Source organism: Osmerus eperlanus, chromosome 14 (assembly GCF_963692335.1).
Source record: "Osmerus eperlanus chromosome 14, fOsmEpe2.1, whole genome shotgun sequence".
In the NCBI taxonomy this organism is placed as follows: Eukaryota; Metazoa; Chordata; class Actinopteri; order Osmeriformes; family Osmeridae; genus Osmerus; species Osmerus eperlanus.
Window position 1 is genome coordinate 5,332,582 of NC_085031.1, and position 20,965 is coordinate 5,353,546.

Genomic DNA, 20,965 nt, shown 5'->3' on the forward strand with positions numbered 1-20,965 from the left:
GAGAATGACGATGACGAATAGAATGATAAGAACGTCTAGAGAAGCAACGGCGGTGTATTCATAACGCATGTCAAAATTAAGAGCATGAAGAACATGAAGTAGCCTATTCTAAATGGTAATTATAAACTATAAAAACGTGGCCGCGACGCCATGCAATGGCAGGTGAAGCAGCATCAGAGATGAGACCAGAAGGTCTTACCTGTGTAATATCCTGTCCAGGAGGGCGTCTGGCCTCATATATCAGACAAATAAAGCTTGGTTTAAAAATTTTTTTTTTTAAGACCAGATTGTAAAGCACTCAGACTACAAAGGATTGCTTAATCGCACTACCTCTCCATTAGAAATGTAATCCGCCTTAATCGCAGGGAAGAGGGGGGGGAAAAGCTCATTATAGTCCAGGTCTGGAGCCTTCTGTTCGACTGTCTGACACAAAGTTACAGGACAACAGAGAGATAGAGGGGGGGTGGGGGGGGGTGGGACATCCTCATTCCTAAAATACCAAGGTGCAAAGAAGGTGAGGCCAACTTTTGAAAATTACATTGGAGGAGAAAAGGAAACGGCATCAAGCGGAGAGGATACCGACACCTGAAGATTGGAGCGGCTCCCGGGCCCGATCTGGTGTGCGTCTAGTCAACTGTTGAAGGAGCTGAGGCTCATTGTGTCTTAACCTTGTGTTCTCTTCGGTCATTCTGACCCATCAGTCATTGTGACCCACCGTCGTATTGCGACAAACTTTACCGCATTCAAAAACAAAGTGAAGCATTTTCTTTTAACCGTTGGGCTGTCTCAGACCCCCCACATTGCAAAGGTAAAAAGAAAATTATTTTTATTTGTTTTTGTATTGGGTAAAAATTGGGTAAACACAACGATGGTTCGTTATGAACCTTTGGGTCATGTGACCCGAAGGCAGCACAAGGGTTAAAAACACAGTGACTGTGAGGATGAACGATGTTTGGTGAGTTGCTTCTGAAAAGGACTCTCACACGACACAAGCTGAGCTGTACGGAACCAAAGGGTAGCAACAGAGGGTGTGTGGTTTTAGTTATCAGCTCACAAGAAAGGAAATAAAGAAAGAAAAACACTCGTTCCACATTGTTGGCAGGATGATAAGAGCCCTGACGGAGGAATTCCACCAGGCTGTCTTACCACCCACAAGAACCAAGACGGCCGTCAACACAGGACAACATAGCTCTCTGTCATGCTCAGAGAGCACCAAGACAGGACACCAGTAGCAGGCATGCACTGTGTCAAGTGAGCGCCTCGTTCAAAACAGTACTAACTAGCATAACAATGTGCCGGTAATAAAGAACATTCCACAAAACTTGACTGGGTACATGTCGCTTGTCACCTGGCTGCCATCTCAGGTTTCTTAGTCACTCAGGCCAATAAAGGCCTTCTACAAAGAGCAGAACACGCTAGAACATTCTACAACCGACCAAGAGGATATGAATCCCTTTGTCGCAAACTGCTCAGCTGACAGAGAATTCCCAGTGATCATTCAGCTCCAACTACTGAAGCTACCGGGATGCAAGGAGAGCACAGAGGAGCCAGGGACTATAGCGGTTCAAGGCAGTCACATCCACACTAGTTCTAACAACTAACACCCCTTGTGGCACCTGAGTTCTAAATTAGCATGAGACCACATGCGTTCAGCATAGCGTCTAGCCCTCCTTCCTATCTATGAGACCGAAACAACAGAGAACATCTTGTCATATCGGCCGTGTATTGAAACCAATTCACCACTGACAGATTAAGACTGCACTTGAGAGATCCCACCCATGCTTTGTGCTCTAGGTTCAAAGGGCTCTGTACAGGCCAGAACCTGGGCTACTTGGCCTAATAGGTCTATATGAATGAGCAAAACTAAGTGACACATGTTGCAGAGAAACTGTGCTTCAGGACAAGGAAGCTGTAAAAAGTATTTAACCCCACCCCCAATAGAAGCGGTCGAAAAAGGTCTAAATATATTCCATCAAGAATGCCATACCAACACAATTCCACCACAGTTTTTTTCCCCCTAGCAAGTCAACCTTCAAGGCCTAAGAAGCATGCTAAATGATTAAAGATGCCTCAGCAAGATTAGGGAGGTGCTGTGACAATTCAGAGAATGCCAATCTCACCCCATTGGCCTCTCAAACCACACATAAACCACAGTTAAAGTAACTGGCAATGGCCTATTTCCAATTACAGCGTGAAAGCATGGCCTAGCATAAATATTACTTCTTTTTTTGAATGATCGGAGAACTGATGCAGCCCAGTATAGGCTATTATGTTTACAGTAGAGTCATTCTTCACAAGCTTTCAGAGAGTAGGCAAAGGGGCCATAATACAGTCAAGTGATGGTCCGATTATCCCCCCAGCCCCCCTCCCCACACACACCTTTCCATGCAAGTCAAAAACCGTGTTCTGTGGTTGCAAGTGTGACTATACATGGACTAGTTTCTCGTTCTTTCTTATTTCTTTTCTCTACCTCCCTGATATGTCCTGTGCTTGTGTCAGCGGGCTACAATCCTCTCCCACCACCACCAACAGAAGCAGCAGTAGCAAAAGAATGAGGGTGGCAGAGGAGTGGCCGTGGGAGACTCAACAAGGATTTGCTGTGTGCTTCATCACAAAACCGTGGGGGGACTTTATACTTGCTAAGCAATGTCCAACTGGTCACGACTGTGGCATGAAAGGTCATGAACTACTAGGCTGACAGTCAAATCATGTATGTATGTTAGGCACTTCACAATTGTTACTTTAGGTAAACGGCAAGGTTGTCAGGTTTAAAGGCACAATAATAAGAGAGAGAGAGAGAGACAGAGACACAGAGAGAGACAAAGAGAGAGAGACAGAGACACAGAGACAAAGAGAGACACACAGAGAGAACAGTGTAATTACAAGAGTAGTGACATCGCAAACTATCTTGTTCTTTGTCCCCCTAGGCTACCCGAAGGGTGTGAATTTGACTTGCATGTCTCTCACTTAGCTCGATAGTTTCTAGTATAGGACTGTGATTGGTCTGCTGTTCTGTTCCATCATCTTAACGGCAAATCGCTTAGGATTTTCTGGCACTTCGTGCTTAAAGCACTTGAGAGAAGACAAGGTTGTTATCACAGACGTTTACGGCTGTACAAACTTTTGTCACAAATGTTCATGACATAGTACAGTTAGTAGCTACACTGGTCAATAATTAGCTAGTTACGCCTAACCATTCCAAATAAAAAGAAGTGTCACTGAACGTGAATAAAGTGGAATTCTAACAGTAAATAAAGTTGTAACTGGACACATAACCAGGCCTATAGTCTGTGTGTGCAGCGTATGCAAGCAGAACTTCTGACAAACTATTACCGACGCGGGACAGCGGCATTTCTCAAATGTCAAATATTGGCTAGTACATTTCTAGCTAATATGGAATATTATCCAATGCCTCTGTGTGCGGCTAAGCTAAGCTAGCAAGGCTAGCCACATTGACATCGCTATGTCAGTAAATGGAAAACATGAATATGTCAACAATTGAATTTTTCTTATCAAATATTACATGCATTTTAAGCGCCCAACGAAAATGTTAGCGCTAATAAACGATATAGCTGGCTAATCAGATAGAATAAGTAGCTATTCCTGCTAATGTCGGGTGGCTCAACGTTTTTTTTCCAGAAAAAAAATCTTAAGCAGTTGCAGGAAAGTGTTTTGTTCCCTAACAAATACAAATTTGAGCTGTTGGTCGCTTTCAAATTGAAGCTTTCTACAATCAGTGACATGTTGCACTCACTTTCTTATGATTGTTTATTGTCTCTTCGAGTATTTCTCCGTGTTTCCTGAATCCTTGGTAGTCCTCTTTTCTTTAGCTTTGCTCGGTTGCCGGAGTTGGGGATTCGGGAGGGGTTTCCGCTCAGGCTCTGGCTCTCTTGCCGTGTATGTGTGTCTCTGTGTGTCTCTCTCTGTGTGTGTGTGTGTGTGTGTGTGTGTGTGTGTGTGTGTGTGTGTGTGTGTGTGCGTGCGTGTGTGTGTGTTTGTGTGTATGTGTATGTGTATGAGAGAGAGAGAGAGAGAGAGAGAGAGAGAGAGAGAGAGAGAGAGAGAGAGAGAGAGAGAGAGAGAGAGAGGATACGATTTTTTAAAAATTTAAGGGGGGAGCTGGTATCAAAAGGATTCCATTTGTGGATAGCCTATGTTTAGGTTGGGGTTGAAAAGGTTCTTATGGTGTCATCTGTTTTAAATCTCAGTTGGGTATTAGGCTAGTAGCCTATAGGCTACGACATACGGTCAGTTGGACACTTTGTTCTAGAGCAGAGGTGACCTAATTTATTAATTCAAGAGAAAAATCTACATCGTCAACATAGCGCCTACATTAGGCCTACGTATCTTCAGAGTTAGGCTACTTGTTTCATACTTGTATGTAGGCTATTTGATTTGACACTCCTGTTGTGTTTTCTCAAAAAATAAAGTTGTGAATTTAATCAGATTGGCATAGCGTTCCATAACTTTGTCCACAGGGCATCTGAACGCGCAAAATACATTTTGATCATTTTTATTCTGTTTTGGGTGGTTTTGTTGGGATGTCGTTTGGAGGCTACGGCACAACAGGTTAAAAAAGACCGGTCAGGACTCCGTATGCCTGCGCCTTGTCCATTAATTGCAGGCTATCTAGCGGGACAAGTTATCCCTTATTTGTCAGAATGAGAAATACAAGGTGTTGCGCGACAGCGTGCGAAATGGTTCGCGTGAGTCTCAAGGCAAATGCATGAGACTTGAGAGACCTGACTCATTTCAAAGCTGAAGAGCTCTTTCAGTCGGTAGGATTCGCTGTCTTACAATTGTATTCTGGCGGGGTGATTGAAATAATGGGACTTCTAGCCATACTCACCACCGCTATTTGGAGAATTTGGGAAGCAAGCACACATAACAGAATTGCTATCTGATAATAGAATACGCAGCTGGGACACATTGGTTTACAAAACAAGTGTACCCAACCAATTTTCCCAATCACATGGTGTGAGCCTGACATCGACGTGACGCGCTGTCAGCTGACTGCAGTAAATTCCTCGACCTTCGCTGCAAACACAACATCATCTGTTAAAACCACCTCTTTTTTCCTCTTTACTGACATATTTTAACGAACCCAATAATGGCGAGTCAGTCCCAGGGAATTCAACAGCTCTTGCAAGCAGAAAAACGTGCTGCGGAAAAGGTAGCCGAAGCTCGCAAACGTAAGTTGAAACTAGCTGTCAGTGAATGGCTAACGACAAACAGCAGTTAGCTGGCTGGCTACAGTCTGCAGTAGTAGTCTAGTACTAGCAACTAGCTTCAGCTAGCTTGTAGAGGAGTAGAGAGAGGCCGCTGGGCCTCACTGACTGTATCTTGGAACGTCACTCTAATTGGCGCTAGCTAATTTTCTGCCATACTAAATAGTAATTTAGTAATACTTGATAATCTTGTATTTAAAGTTGTATTAAATCTGTCCCAAAATTTGGCACCGAGGAAGGAAATGTTCGGTAGCTTTGGGTGTTTTCATGTAACGCTAGAGCTATATTATCCACTTGATCGATCTTACCTATAACTACCCCAAGTAGCGTAGAGCTACAGTAACTTGCTCTGTTGTAATTTAATATGAACATTTCCACATTTTGCTAACAAAGTCAACGCAAAATTAGACGATGCTTGTAGGCTTATAATATCTGGAATCTGGCGTTGTCGTGTTAGTTTGGCCTCTATTGACCCTCATCTCTCAGAATTCAGTCTAGATTCTATCTCGCAATTATCTGTGTCGTGTTTGAAACAAATAATAGACTGCAGTGCCTCACTCTTGTAGAAATGAATTAATTTAAGGTAAACATACTAGTCGGTTTTTCACTCTTCCATAATCCATTTTTTTCTACAGTAACGTGACATTGAGTCACTTAAGAAAAAAACAAGTTCCTTATTTCTTTCCTACCCCCATGTTTTTCAACGTTGCAGACTAGTCTTGTATAACTAGTATGTATCTTCCTCACTTCCCTTTTTATTTCCCAATAAATAAGTGTTTTTTGGTTAGATGTCAAGTGTTGACATTTGTGAACAAAAATCATTCCCATTGTGACATGTTGTGCACAGCCATAAAAAGGGCTGTTCAAGTTCACTTGAACAACTTAGTCGGGAAACAAATAATGTAACTGTTTGTTTACATGTCCTAACGACCATAAACTATTTAGCGCACTCATGTTTTTCATGTTCCCTGACTGCATTGTGTCCATGTATGTTTTTTTCATCAGGCAAGAATCGCCGTCTGAAGCAGGCAAAGGAAGAGGCTCAGGCTGAGATTGAGCAGTATCGCCTGCAGAGGGAGAAGGACTTCAAGACCAAGGAGGCAGCGGTGAGTCATAGCACTGAGTCATTATATTTGTAAAAGGAGCTTAGGACAGGGTATAAGAATGCTTATATTGCATACACATTCATATTGAGCATTTGAAGGGGCTGTGATAAATTATAATCAATTAATTAATATCTTACAAGGTGACAGACTAACCTCCCTCTGCATCATCTTGCACTCTGATAGGCTCTTGGTTCCCATGGTAACTCAGCTGTGGAGGTGGACAAAGAGACCGTGGATAAGATGGCTTGCATCCAGAGTAGCTACCAGCAAAACAGGGAGGCTGTACTGGGCAACCTGCTGAAGATGGTGTGTGAAATCAAGCCAGAGATCCATGCCAACTACCGTTTTGCTGGCTAGACCCCCCCCCCCCCCCCCCCGCTTCTTTCTCTTCATCATTAAACCCTTAAACTAAGGAAAAACAGAGGCAGACACACCGTGCACTGGATCACAGTGTCCATACGCACCATAATATGTTATATGATAATCTACCTTCACATTCCTCCATTTGATCTTTTCTCTAGTATTGATAAATCCACTTTCATCAACACTATTGTTATAATCTGTATATTATATGTTGAGATAAAGTGACACCCACAGTTCAGTCAGATGTAAAGAGTATAGTATGATTGAAGTAAAGATTAAAGTATGATTGTTTCAGCTTGTTTCAACACATTCAATGGTCATAGTTTAGTTTTGGATACGGTGCAGTGTCTCTGTCTCTGTGGTTCATTCTTATTGGCTGGCAGAATCATCAAGACCATTTCTGTGAAAGTTAGTGTGTGTTTGTGACGTTGTGCGTGTGTCTTGCTATGCAATGTGATGTTTATTTATATCTGATGCACATGTTTTTGTTGTTATATTTGTGGAGACAGAAACAGTAGTTCCCATTTACCTGCTGTCCATTTGTTTTCCCTCCATCCTGTGGCTGTATGGTCCTGTATCAATAGGGAACATTCACAAATTGAAACATGATACTAAAATTAAATATTTTGGTGGAAAACAACACCTTCTGTGTAGTGTGTGCATTCAGAATATTTCTATTCCATGTATTACCTCAAAACAAATGACTGCATTGTTTGTTATTGTTACATTCTCTGAACTTGACATGTATTAGGATGCGCTGTGATGCAGATAAATTATTATTAATGTTTTGACATAATTACACACAATACAAAATATAGGGGAGTAAGTCTATACTAAATATCGAATATATTGTGAGTTGTTTATCACTAGAATCAGTTATATTAAAATATGTTCATGTTCATCATGTTCTGACGTTAACTTCCACAATTGTGGATGCCCATGTGGCGGCGGAAATGATGATACAAAATGGGGTATTCACACCAACAGCGGCGCGGCGCGTTGAGGCGTCGAGTTGTAATACATTCTCAATGAAAATCGGAACTTGAGGGAGGAGTCGAGCAGCGTCGAAGGGAAGAAGAGCGTCTCTGATTGGCCGCGTCGTTTTACGTCTACCAAAACGTCAGACTAAGGGGAAAACGCCAGCTCACATGAGACCCTTGTCGGCTTGCAGTCGGTAGATATTTGAATCTTCAAGTTTTCTTTAGCATACTGTTAATGATTGTTAAATAGCGAGATATCGTTATCAACGAAAAATCAAGAACTTTCTTTGCTAAATGTTGTGAGGTAAGCATGGTTCTGCATATCTGGAGCCTTCCTCCATCGCTCACTCTGTCTTTGACCTCTGAAACCAGCTTTACGAGACTGACTGTACAGGATAGCCAAGCTAGCTAGCTAGCTTTGAAATACTCTTCCATAACTGTAACTCGTGTAGTCAGCACATGACCCCTCATCCCACTTACAAAGTATCTTATGACCGTCAGAAGCAGGATTGTAGCTAGTAGGAAAGGAAAAACGAAAATAGTTGGGTTTAAAAATCAGTTTTGGTTGCATCCATCACACGAAAGTCTAGACATGGATACTACTGTAAACCTAGCCTAACTTCGATGTTGCATCATTTGGGGACACTTGGTCTGACTGTTACCAATATCAGGGAACCAAACAAGGTCATCACGACATCCCATTGTTATTGTGTGATATGAAAGAAAGGAATGTCTGAGTGGGTATGAGGAACAGGGCTCTTTTGTTTGATGAGGCACAGGGTTGGGGTGACAATATCCAAACCGGGTCAGACTGTTGTCTGCCCGGCTTTTATCGTTAGTTGGCCCCCTGCCTCTGGCCGCTATGCTACGTGACTGGACCTTGTGTTTCCTTGGCAAGCGGCTCTCCGAGTAGGATTAAGTAAAAAGCCTACATTTATTTAGTAGGCTACGTGCTGCCAGTTAGGGTCTTTCATGTCAAAGCTGTATAATGCATCTTGATGTTGGTGAACTTTGATAAGAACAATAATCTGTAGATAAGGTCTCGGGTTGGGGACGGGTTTTACTATTTAATGATTGATTGAAGTATTTAGTGAACTCGTATCACAATAACACCATAGTCACGGGAAAGCAATGGTGTTTTACTTTGGCTTATGTCCCCTCATGGGTTGTAGTGTCATTCAATTTAATTGTGGCATTATACTGAAAAAATCAAGATCAAAAGCTCTTGACTCACCACGCACACACACACAATTTACTGATGTAATTCACACTAAAGTATTTTGAGTGAATGGTTGTTTACCTTCTAAACTAGATAACCTTGTACATAGTCATGTTTGTCTTGTTTGAGTAATACTGGAATGTTTTTCTAGTTTATTGTGTTTTGCGAATTTTCCACTTCTGCAACTTTGAACTGCTGTTCTGATTCTTTCACCGCTCACTCCTTCATCTTGATGTTTGGCACTTCCTATCATTAGTGGGAATATAGTATCATTAGGCCAATGATGTTGTACTACATTTGATGATATAATCCTGTATGTAGCATTTTTATCCCAACGTTGTGTATGCCACGTCATCCTCAATCTTGGATGTTAAGTGGATGAGGATTTCCAGTAACTTAAAAGGTGTCAAAAAAAGTGGACAAAGGGCAGGTCAAAGTGACATAATAGAAAAGTGATGTCTTCATAGTTTCTTCATAGGTAATCTGTTTGGCACGTTGCAGTCTTTCTACATCTAACCCTCAAAGTTGATCTTTTATCTGTGGCTTAAAGGTCTTCTTGTTAAAATGCCATAAACAACAGTAATAATTAACAGTTATCTGGATAAATGAAGGCATAAGACATAGGCATAAGGCATAAGGGAGTCAGGTGGCTGAGCGGTGAGGGAATCGGGCTAGTAATCCGAAGGTTGCCAGTTCGATTCCCGGTCATGCCAACTGACATTGTGTCCTTGGGCAAGGCACTTCACCCTACTTGCCTCGGGGGAATGTCCCTGTACTTACTGTAAGTCGCTCTGGATAAGAGCGTCTGCTAAATGACTAAATGTAAATAAGAAATAAGTTAGCAAGAATACTAATTGTCTCCTAAAATATTATATAGTTTTGGCTATTGGATATAGATTTGGCTTTTGGTATCATTATGAGTTGCAGAATTTCATTTAAACATCTAGTGTTTTATTTGCCTTGGTCTGGTCAAAGGACAGGTTTTCCCAAAGGACAAGCATGCCAGAGATCAGTCTTATATGGGGAGAGAAAGTAAAAAGAGGAAGCGACGAATGAGATTCTATGTATCTTCTCAGTAGGGAGTTTGCCGAGGCCTGTGATTGGCCTGATCCTCTGAGGAAATGGGAGATTGGTCACATGAGAGAAGCAAGTCATGAGAAGGCGGCTTAGTTCACTGGTGTGATCACACATCCATGTTACCACTGGCGTTTAGCAGGGTGAGCACTCTTCCACACTTAGAAACATAGGCACCGCACATCTGCATGAACAGACACACACACACAGTTGCACCACTAAACATTGACAAGTACTTTGTTGTTGCACTGTAACTGAGCCTGTGAACCCGCTGAAACATTCCGGTAAGTTTAGATTATTTTCTATTGAATATAGAATATGGATACGATAAACTATGTTGGCATAGCCTGGATAACATGTACCTCCGTAGTTACAAACATGTCAGATCCATCCCAGTTCTTTTAATGTGGTTGAGGTTAAGGGTGTTGATAATTAAAAATCCAGCTGTAGCTAACTGTTCATCAGCATTGTTCTGCAGTGTGTTTCAACTATCCTCTGATGATGATTCAGTTGTACTTTGAACTTGGTGTTCTATGTTTTTCAACATAGTGTAGCAAGTTTTGTGTGTCAAATACAAACCACGTCTATAGAATTCTGTTCACTGGTGTGGTATGGTTGTGAAGGACTTGCCGCGGTACTGTAGAAGATCTGAGTCTTCAGGTTTATTATTGTAGCAGACGTACAGGAACATTTCACAATGGCTTCCGAATGTCCTGTGTAGATTGCGGTGGAAAGCATTGAAGTCTCACAAAGCCACTGAGGCCAACTCGTACCGCACAGTAGACGAAGGACTTGCTGTCACAACGTTCTGAGTTCATGGGGGACGTTGTGCATGCCTCGTTTATTTATTCTCCTGAGGCAGGGGGATTGTTGTGTTGGACTTGTTCACACAGGACGGCCATTTGCGCCCTTGTCCATTGGTTGTGTGAGGTCATCTGTTTCAACCTGGTTCATTTGGAGGAAAGTTCAATTCAGCTTGGTGTTGACCTTCACGTGTCCTGCTGGAGGGTAGCTTATTATTGTATTACCAAATCTGTGTGTCAGAACATGGATACTCTGCCAGGACTGTGAGTACAAAACAGAGCAACAATAATGTGATTTTGGGGTCTGTTAAAAATGGCTAATCTCCGTCTGTCTTGTCTGTTTACTGTCTGTTGATGTAATCGCAGCCTCTGGGGTTCCCTGATCTTTACAATAAAAGGTCGGACTGTAAGTGATTGACACTGATGTTTTAAAGTAGGCAGTGATTAGATTATTAATGCCGTTGAGTACACCCATTGCCTGAGGAGGCTTGACCATTTGATTAGTTGGGGGGTTGGGCGGAGGCTCCTGGTAAACATGGAGTGGCCAATTACAGTTCTTATATTTGATTTCTCTGTCTGAAGCAGCAGCTAAAGGTGGTCAATGCCACCGCTAGCGACAGGGCACCTCCACTGTGATGAGCTCCATATGACGTAAACAGGCTTCTTTCTTGTAGGCTTCTTGTGGCCTGACTGCCCTTTCTAGAGGAACGGAAAGGAAGTGCTCTGAATGGTGAGTGCAGGGATCAGCCTGGGTCTGGTCTCACTTCCATGGAAGTTCAGCTCAAAAGTGAAATTAGACACGTTGTTTTAGGGCTTATCTTGAGTAGACGTGGATCGTCCAAACCAGGAGAACCAGCTAACTCATTATGTTGTCAGGTGTGAAAGCAGGAACGTAAGGGGGTCTATTATCATCCCAGCCAGGCCACACCTTCAACAGAGTTGTAAAGACTGTCTGTGCCTGTAGTTGGCTGGGCTTTCCATTCTGGTGTTTCATTTGCGAAAGTAAATCATATAACAATAGGAAGAACAGGCAACATGGTGTTGGCCTATGATAGAAAGGGTTTCTGTTGTCACTTGCCAGGTCAACATTTTACTTTGGGAATATGCTGAATGTGTAGTTTATGCTATTGTGCTCATGTGTTTTAGGCCAGGATGGCTACGAAACTCTCATAGAAAGAGGAACAGAGAGTATCAGATAAAAGCGAAGAGAGAAAATCTTTACACAGCCAGAATTAAAAGAGGATTATCTAAGAAATTAGAGAAAAAGTTGGAAACAGAGTTGAAGGAAAAATGAAGCAAATCAAAGATTTAAGTGAAAGGGAACAGAGGATTAATAGAAAGAAATGGACGCATAGCCAGAGAGAATCCAGAAAGAAAAGGCAGATAGACACGCAACCATTGGAAACACCTCCAGATAGTCCAGTTAATGTTTTGAATGAGACACCACAGACAAGCAGGCAGGCTGCTGCAGGGAAAAGAGAAAGGGACAAAAGAAAGCAGAGAGGTTCCAGAAAAATGAAAACACTCAAAACCAATCTCAGCAAGGCCCAAAAAGAGAACGACAAATTAAGAAAGAAGATATGGCGCATGAAACTGAAAATCACACTGGGTGAATCGCCGAGAACCACCACAAAGAGAACTAGAGAGGGTACAATTTCTGGGGAAATTGTAGGGTGTGCTTGCGTCGGTTGGACAGGGGTCCGTTTTTTAATGACATTTTTACAACTGATATTTCTGTATTTTATATAAAAATGCATACTTATTATTTATAAAGATGACATAGATTTAAAAGCATTTTTTTGTTGCTGCTCATTTACAACTGAAAATACGAGTGAAGTGTAGAATGAAATGGATGTCTTTTCATTTCCCCAAGAGGCAAGAGGCAGCCTCATCGTTGACTCAAAACGAATACATTTGGCAGACCGGTGTACAAATTGACCTAATCTCTATGACTTAAACGTCCTTTTAAGTTTTTCCCTTCTCGTGATATTTTCATGCATTTAGCCTACTCATTGCATTCATTCATTAATAAAGAACCCCCTTTGAAGATTATTCTACGACGTTACCCGGCAGTAGAAGATGGAATCGCGATTCAAACAGTACCATCTGCTAACTGAAAATATGCCCCCCAAAACGTAAATAAGCTTGACATTTATTTAGTGGAAAATCGCTCATTCATAAAAAGCTCACTGGTAGCGATCATTGTCAGTAACAACGCAAAATGCGATATAGCCCTGTGTGGAGAAGCTGCCCCGGTAAATTGTACTACTACGGTACAGTAGTAGTACAGACTAGACTACTGCTGTGTTCGTCTTGGTAGCGATTGCGTTGGTTGAATTGGATTTAACGTTCCGTTGTACGGTTTAGGCTGAAATTAATTATTTTCATGAACAGATTGACAACGTTTAGGCTGTGGCAATGAAGTTCAGGTTAGTAGTTAGATAGAGTTTTGATTTAAGTAAGGGGAGTGCCGAACATGTTCTGTCGCCGTTTGACTTCCTACAGCTGTGTAAATGTTTTTGTAGTGTCTCGTGTAGGCTACAGCGTTGCAGTGATACACTGGATTGAAACCACAGGTAATGATAATTTCACCCACAAATCGTTTACTTGTAATCTAATGTCATAATAAATCCTACAACGAAAATGTATATGTGAGGAATGTTTATTTTAACGATTGAAAACAGATACATCATAGACCACTGTAGTATGTGTTGCCCGGGCAACACAGGCTAATGTCATGATGCTAATATTTCAGTGAAATAGTAGACTACTGTTTCCGAAAGTAGATGTACTTCCTTAATAATATCAGCTTATATTGTACATTACACATCACAATTGTGTGTCATATCACAAAGTAAAATGAGTAAATAGTTATCACCCTGGCCTCTTTGCTTGTGGCGTTCCTGCAGCTGCCTTGCAGTAAAGCTATAGTTAGCCTAGCTATCCCCCAAGTTAACAGATGCGAAACGAATGTACATTACACATCACAATTGTGTGTCATATCACAAAGTAAAATGAGTAAATAGTTATCACCCTGGCCTCTTTGCTTGTGGCGTTCCTGCAGCTGCCTTGCAGTAAAGCTATAGTTAGCCTAGCTATCCCCCAAGTTAACAGATGCGAAACGAATGTACATTACACATCACAATTGTGTGTCATATCACAAAGTAAAATGAGTAAATAGTTATCACCCTGGCCTCTTTGCTTGTGGCGTTCCTGCAGCTGCCTTGCAGTAAAGCTATAGTTAGCCTAGCTATCCCCCAAGTTAACAGATGCGAAACGAATGTTCTGCTACAGTTAGTCACGCGTGTTTTCGTGACGTTAGTGACGTAGTGACGTTAGTAACGTCAGTGACTGTGGCTAGCAAATTAGCCACCGTTAGCTTCACTTTTCGCCACAAAAACTTAACTTAAGCCCAAACCATGCAACGGAACGTAAATTCCAATAGAAGCAACGCAATCGCTACCAAGACGAACCTTTTGACACCGCCGTTGTGTATGTAGGAAATGCATGCAAATATTGACTGAGTTTTAGGGGGGCGAAAATAAACAATAAATAATATATATGTGAGAGAACAAAGGTTGTGCTCTCGCCGAAGGCTTGAGCACACCCAATGATGGGTAGCAGTAATACCAGCTTCCTTTTAGTAAAGAAAGCACTCCTGTTCCACAATGTTCTTCTGAAAGAATTCAGTGAAGGGAAACAGGGTGGAGAACCACTTCAGAGATGCCATGAAAAATCAAAAAACATTTTCTTGTCAGGGAGGGTTCTTAAAAAAACTCCGGCTGCTATACAAAATGAGTATTGCACGTCTGACCACTGACAAACAAGACACAAGAACACAAAAGAAGGAAAAGCATCAAAGAATGATCCTTTCAGACACAATGATTAACCTCCACAAAGAGTTTACCAAGCACCACCCAAACATAACTCTGAGTTATTCATCCTTCTGCACTCTCCGTCCCTTCTATGTCACTGTAATGAAAACAGTGTCATTGTGCATGTTGACTTCGCAGAAGCATGGAAATGTAAATATGGCTCAGAGATACAATCATGTCATTTTGGCCAGAACCTCCCCCAAGTCAATCTGCACACTGACATGTACTATGCAAAAGATGAAAAGGCTGTGTCCAAGCGTCAGGATGCTGCTTCCATTTGGGCATAAATGAATCCCGTACTCAAAACAATGAGAACAGTTTCCTGGTGCTCACACCCTCCACTTCTGGTCTGATGGTCCTAGCAAACAATATAAAAACAACAATAATTTCTCTCTTCTATGTGATGTCCCTCAGAGATTTGGTTTCCAGAGAGCAACTTGGAACTTCTTTGCCACTTCTCACGGCAAAGGAGCACCAGATGGCATCGGAGCGACAGTCAAAAGAACTGCAGACAGTCTCCTTCTGCAAGGGAATGATGTTGCAAGTGGAAAAACATTCTACGACAAGTGGTGAAGAAAAGTGTTACCAACATCCAACTCTTTTATGTCAAAGATGATGAAATGACGCGCTATGATGAACTCATTCAACCCTTGAAACCTGTGTCTGGAACACGAAAGGTTCATCAGATTATTCCTGAGGGGAAGACGATCAGTTGCAGATCATTGTCCTGCTTTTGCTGTGAACCAAAGATTTGCCAGTGTTTCACTCCAGCCATGTTTGATATCCACGAGCATGTAAAGGTGACACATTTGAAAAAGCACACTGAAACCACAAGTGGTTGCAGTGCTTCTGCTCAAAACAAGGACATAGGACCTGTTGCCATGCTAATGGAAGAAATGGAGCAGGACAGCCATCAAGTTCCTGAAGGAGTTCACACAAAAATAGCGGCAGATCACATTAACAGTGGAGACCGGCTTGCTGTGATCGACGACAAGAACTGGTGGTTGGCAAAAGTAATTACTATGGATACACATCACCAAGATGTAAATGTCGAATTCTTCCATCCTAATGGGCCAAGCGAGGGGCAATGGATGTGTGCTTCATTCCAGTCCAAAAGATCCTGGTTAAGCTGACTGGGCCATCATCTCCGACTCGTGCGAGCAGTACAAGAGAAATATTTCACCTCACCTGAAGTGATGGACTACATTGAAAGGGAGCACATTCAGTTTCTGATGTTTCAGTAGTCAATGGATACAGATAAAAGCAGCATGATATCAAAGCAGATGCAAATAGTTGCATCTAAAAATGTATGTTGTGATACATGATACTGAAAAACATAGAATTGTATTAATTTGTTTACATTTTTGTTTCAATGAAATTAATCGAAATACTTAAACTTGAATTTTTTAAATAAATGGTTTGTAAATGATAACATACTCACTATTTGTGTTTGTTTCAATTCAGTGATTGATTAATTCAATTTATTACATGGTTGAATACTCGATTCTGTTGGCCTACAATAAACATTTCACAATTCTAACCAACCTGGCATTGGATTAGTTAAACGCATTCTGGTAGATTGTTCATATTCGCGCACATGCATAACGCTTGCTTACACTTGCCAACAAAAGCAGTTTACTCCAATGAATGTTTGCTTCCTCTGGAGGTGCGCTAGCTTGTTTGTTGACTTTCATTGGCTGGCACAATGCGTACAGCGTCTATGCTTAAATGTTTTTTTTTAAGATAGCCTACAAATTTTAACTAGCCCACTAGGCTCTATCACTTGACTTATATTTTATACCAAACAGAAACACTTAAATTATACATTTATTAATATACCGTGATATCCATGATATGGCAAAATCCATATCATGGCACAACCCCATACCGGTATTCACGTTCATACCGGTATCAGAAACAGAGTCGACAATACCGCCCACCCCTACACCAGGCCCAAACCGTGACGCCATCTGCCTTGTAACACTTGGCACCTTTGACTTATTAGCTTGTTTAATTACAGTATTAACTTTATAATCTGTGCTGCTGGTCTTAATCAACTAGTAGGCAGGTCTAATGCTAAATGACGGTAGATTACAGAATCTGGGGCTTGTGCTTAGAGTGGCACTGCAGGAGGCACATTGCTATGTATGGGACAGGTAACCCTGTTTACCTGCTACTGGGATGTCCTCCCAGGGAACCATATTGAAACTTTACTGATGATTGTGAGAATCTCTGAGTATTGTGTTAGGATTCTCTCCCTGCTCCAAAACATACTATATTGTGTTGTGCCACCCTGCCCTGTCCTGCCCTGAAGTCGACATGACCTCACCAAGGCTGCAGTCATTAGTACTCATAGACTACACCTGCCAATCAAGAGTACCACAGTAACTGACTCATGGTAACTTGGTGAAAACACGAGAGTCTGAGGGGCTGGGTGTTTGTTTCGGTCAGTTGGCTTTCCTCTCAAAGAGGGCCTCGGATGTTACTGCATTGCAATTAAATGCAACTGAATGCCAAACCTTGTATTTCTGGCTCTGTGACATGCTGTACCTCATGCCTACATTCCAACAACAATGACAAAAGCTACCTGAAATTGGCAGGTGTGACAGATTAAGCTCTGATGAAAGGTTATTCAACAGCTCGGAATGTTTGTACAGATTCTAAATGGAAACAAAGTTCTTTTGTTCTTTACATCTTACAGATCATGACAAAAGATGTCGGCGTTGTTCAATAGATCCTCCGGAGTGCAGACTTAAGCTCTCAGTGTATGCAAAATTCAGTGTATGCTCTTTGTGTCATGCAAAAGCTTTAATCCTGTTTCGTCTTCCTTTACTTCCTGGGACTGCTATAGGCCTGAGCGGTGACGAGAGATGAACATGTCAGATGACCATAGCCACCACATGCACCCCGTCCCCAACACCATGCCTCCAGACACCATGGGCGCCGACAACATGCACCCAGGGGGGCACATGATGATGGTGAGACACCAGCTACACCCTCTCTCACCCCACATTACCAAATCTCGCTCTGATGAAAGGCCTGCCGAAGGTCTAAGCTCCTGAACTGTGTTAAAGACTTAAGCTTGTGTGTGAACTTGGGCCCCGAATAGCAACAAGCTAGTTATTCTCCATGAATGGATCAATTAAATTGCGTAAAAATGTGTCAAACATTTGTTTTCTTCCGTGTGTTTGCATGATGCTGAGCAGCAGATGACCTTCTACTTTGGCTTCACCAACGTGGAGCTGCTGTTCTCTGGACTGGTCATCAACAGCGTTGGAGGTGAGAGGCACAAATATGAACACTTCATTCCCCGCGGGGGGGGGGGGGGGGGGCGGCTCTGTTAGGTTACCCCCTGTAACCTAACAGAGCCAAACGAAACGACTCCCTTCCTCTCTCTCTCGTCTCCTCGCCCGGCCCTCCGTCAGAGATGGTGGGGGCGTGCATCGGCGTGTTCCTCATGGCCGTCCTGTACGAGGGCCTGAAGATCGGCCGGGAGTTCCTCCTGAGGAGGAACCAGGTGAACGTGCGCTACAACTCCATGCCTGTGCCCGGAGCAGATGGGACCATGCTCATGGAAACACACAAGACCGTGGGGTGGGTAGAGCCAGTCTGCATCTCTCTGGAGCATACACAGGAACAGAACCACGGGGGGGGGGGGGGGGGGGGGCATACAGACAGAGGCCAGATGGATCCGAAGCACTAGGTTGCTAGGAGGTGTTAGGCTCGTCTTATGGAAGCCAGTACACTGCATTCTGTGTGAGTAATACACAGGTTTGATGGTTTACTTGGAGCAAGGTCGGACTGCAAGGGATTGACTGAATGTGAAGTAAAGGTATAGAGTAGGAATATACCAAATTCATAGACCAGACGGAAAAACGAACCTGTCGTTTATTAGTTAAAGAAAAATACATCCATGTATGATTTTCAACCCCGTTCCTTCATTCCCCTCCAGGCAACGCATGTTGAGTCTCGCCCACCTACTGCAGACGGTGCTACACATCATCCAGGTGGTGGTCAGCTACTTCCTGATGCTGGTGTTCATGACCTACAACGGGTACCTGTGCATCGCCGTGGCGGCAGGTGCCGGGGTCGGATACTTCCTGTTCAGTTGGAAGAAGGCTGTGGTCGTCGACATTACTGAACACTGTCACTAACACACCACACACACATATGTTTGCCCCGGTCTGTCTCGGTCGACCCCCTTCCCTCACACACACGCCCTTGCGCAACGTGCACACGAATACACGTAGACATTCTTCTCCCACTCAATCGCCATTCTCATCATGGCAACCCAACCAAATTTGTATGTTATTGTTGGATATTGTACTTTTGGACAGCGCACTTTGTCATGGAGAGGCCACGTTTTGACACTATTCAACGTGACAAAATGTGTGGCAAATGATCTTGTCCTTTTACTGTGATTCACAAACAGCTCTTTGAACAGAGCAAAGAGTCCTTGAATTGGGGAACAGCCATTGCACCGTGATACAATGTTTTTGATCTTCCCCTCCAGTCTCAGTCTCTACATCTTCCTCCTCAACTAGCTTCCATTCATGCACAGTCCAGGCTCTTTTGTTATTGACCAGTAATCAGCCGTCAACATGTCATTCAGCCTTACAGGTTTAGCCCGTAGGGTAATATGCTCACACACACAAACTGCATCCTTGTTCCCTTTCCTGGGTGATCATCTTTTCACAAACTCCTGGTCATCACCTGCCTTCCATATGACAATCTGCTGATTTCTCACGTTGGTGTCAGAGGTCATACTGGTGGATTGTGGGTAGGGGAAGGTGCAGCAGCCCTGGCTGTACGACTGAGCCTTACTAAACCCTTTGCCTTAAATGAGGGAACATGTAACACACACACAGGCCAACTGTAGACATGGCGACTAAGTAGGAGGTCTACTGACTAAAGTGCCAGCGCTACTTAAGATACGTTTTTCTAATGGCCAAGCTATGATGATTAAATGTTAAGGCTGCTCCCACACTGAGCTGTAACCCTTGTCTCCAATGTGCCTGAATTCTAATGGGAGTTTTGAAAGGTGTAAATATTTTGGTTATATAAAGATCCTCCTTAGATTGAACGGTTGGAATCCAGGCAAGATATTGCCTAGCTGTCCAATCCCAAACTCGGATCACCTCAAGTACATCGGGGTCAGGGCTCAGTGGGTGGATTTGGGAAGTGCCAATCCTGCGTGGCATTCTGTTGATTCATGGACCTGAAATTATAATGTGGATCCTCCTCCTGATTCTCACTGCCATGCAGTGTCTAATCATGGATATCTCCTGAAAACCCATTCAGTTATTTCCCATGGCTTTTGACTCGACCCAGCACAATTTAGACCAACCCCTCCCCTACCTCTGGAAGGTATTTATGAAAAAGAACAACACAATTGCTGTAATTCTAGAAATGTTCAATGTTATGTCAAATTTATAGGTGAACTAGTGTCTCTTGCAACAACAATTGTTTGATTTTTCAGTGTACAATTGCAGTTCAGGCCTTTTTTTAGAGATTTTAATGTTAAATTGTTACTGGCAAAGTCTTTAATCATATTCTTGTTTTTTGTAACTAATTTATATGGACTGGAAATGGTCTAAGCGGAGGAAGTGTCTGAAAATCTTGACTTAAAAAGGGTTAACTACAACTTGAGCTCCGCACGACTTTACTTTCAATTGATATCCTGTCACCGCGGATACTGCTTCCCTATTGGTGCTTACATCCTAAAAACGAGTAACGGATTATGGGAAACTAGGAGGCTGGCCAAGTTTGAAATAGCGTTCTCCTTGTGACCTATCTGTGCATTAGGCCTCAAACTACAACACACACTTGATATCTTGGGGTTGTCAATATGAAGAACCTAATGATGATGTTGCTTTTAGTACTTTTTTGTTTAGTTTACATTGGTATTTTTAATTTTTGAAATGTTTATATGTTTCCTGAATGACATTGAGTAGTGCTGTTATTGGGAGCTATGAGATCATGTTTTGTTTTTTACCACCCGTTACACCATTCTGGTCTTGTTTTGACAATGTGAAACAAAACAAGATGGTGGCAGCAATTCTGATCTTACCAGGCTAATAAGGAACCGCTCTGGTCTGCTATACAATTGAAGCAGAAAGGCCAAACAGCAGGTAGAATGTCACAGCCACTACAGTACAGCCATTGCTAGGGTTGTTTTTGCAGTCCAAAACACATTTCTGTATCAAAGTAACTCATTATTTACTGTTGTAATCGTCTAGAAAATATGGATAATGGTAATAAATTGTAGCATTCAAGAAAAAGTGTTGTGTGTGTTTATCTCCTGTCCATTATGTGAT

The 20,965-nt window shown here is 42.5% G+C and overlaps 2 protein-coding genes across 4 annotated transcripts; both read left to right on the plus strand.

Moving 5' to 3' along the window:
* Positions 1-4,973: 4,973 nt before the first annotated feature.
* On the plus strand, positions 4,974-7,339 carry atp6v1g1 (ATPase H+ transporting V1 subunit G1). The gene is made up of 3 exons (XM_062478489.1): positions 4,974-5,192; positions 6,234-6,334; positions 6,518-7,339. Exons 1-3 carry the CDS (start codon positions 5,111-5,113, stop codon positions 6,689-6,691), a joined length of 357 nt encoding a protein of 118 aa, XP_062334473.1. The 5' UTR covers positions 4,974-5,110; the 3' UTR covers positions 6,692-7,339.
* Positions 7,340-7,820: 481 nt separating this feature from the next.
* Positions 7,821-20,932, plus strand: slc31a1 (solute carrier family 31 member 1). Of its 3 annotated transcripts, none has more exons than XM_062478992.1 (5): positions 7,821-7,981; positions 17,500-17,626; positions 17,855-17,927; positions 18,074-18,242; positions 18,601-20,932. In XM_062478992.1, the coding sequence occupies exons 2-5, from the start codon at positions 17,519-17,521 to the stop codon at positions 18,800-18,802; spliced, it is 552 nt and encodes a 183-aa protein (XP_062334976.1). In that variant the 5' UTR covers positions 7,821-7,981; positions 17,500-17,518; the 3' UTR covers positions 18,803-20,932. The 3 variants fall into 3 exon arrangements, with proteins under 3 accessions (XP_062334976.1, XP_062334977.1, XP_062334978.1); XM_062478993.1 differs by lacking the exon at positions 7,821-7,981 and adding an exon at positions 10,081-10,254; XM_062478994.1 differs by lacking the exon at positions 7,821-7,981 and adding an exon at positions 17,226-17,248.
* Positions 20,933-20,965: the final 33 nt, after the last annotated feature.

What these genes read in the sequence shown, in the direction of transcription:
- slc31a1 (XM_062478992.1), top strand. Translation starts at nt 17,519, where the DNA reads ATGAACATGTCAGATGACCATAGCCACCACATGCACCCCGTCCCCAAC. An exon ending in GGTCATCAACAGCGTTGGAG is followed by an intron (nt 17,928 to 18,073) that starts GTGAGAGGCACA and finishes GCCCTCCGTCAG; the next exon opens with AGATGGTGGGGGCGTGCATC. An exon ending in GAAACACACAAGACCGTGGG is followed by an intron (nt 18,243 to 18,600) that starts GTGGGTAGAGCC and finishes ATTCCCCTCCAG; the next exon opens with GCAACGCATGTTGAGTCTCG.
- atp6v1g1 (XM_062478489.1), top strand. Translation starts at nt 5,111, where the DNA reads ATGGCGAGTCAGTCCCAGGGAATTCAACAGCTCTTGCAAGCAGAAAAA. An exon ending in GGTAGCCGAAGCTCGCAAAC is followed by an intron (nt 5,193 to 6,233) that starts GTAAGTTGAAAC and finishes TTTTTTCATCAG; the next exon opens with GCAAGAATCGCCGTCTGAAG. An exon ending in TCAAGACCAAGGAGGCAGCG is followed by an intron (nt 6,335 to 6,517) that starts GTGAGTCATAGC and finishes GCACTCTGATAG; the next exon opens with GCTCTTGGTTCCCATGGTAA.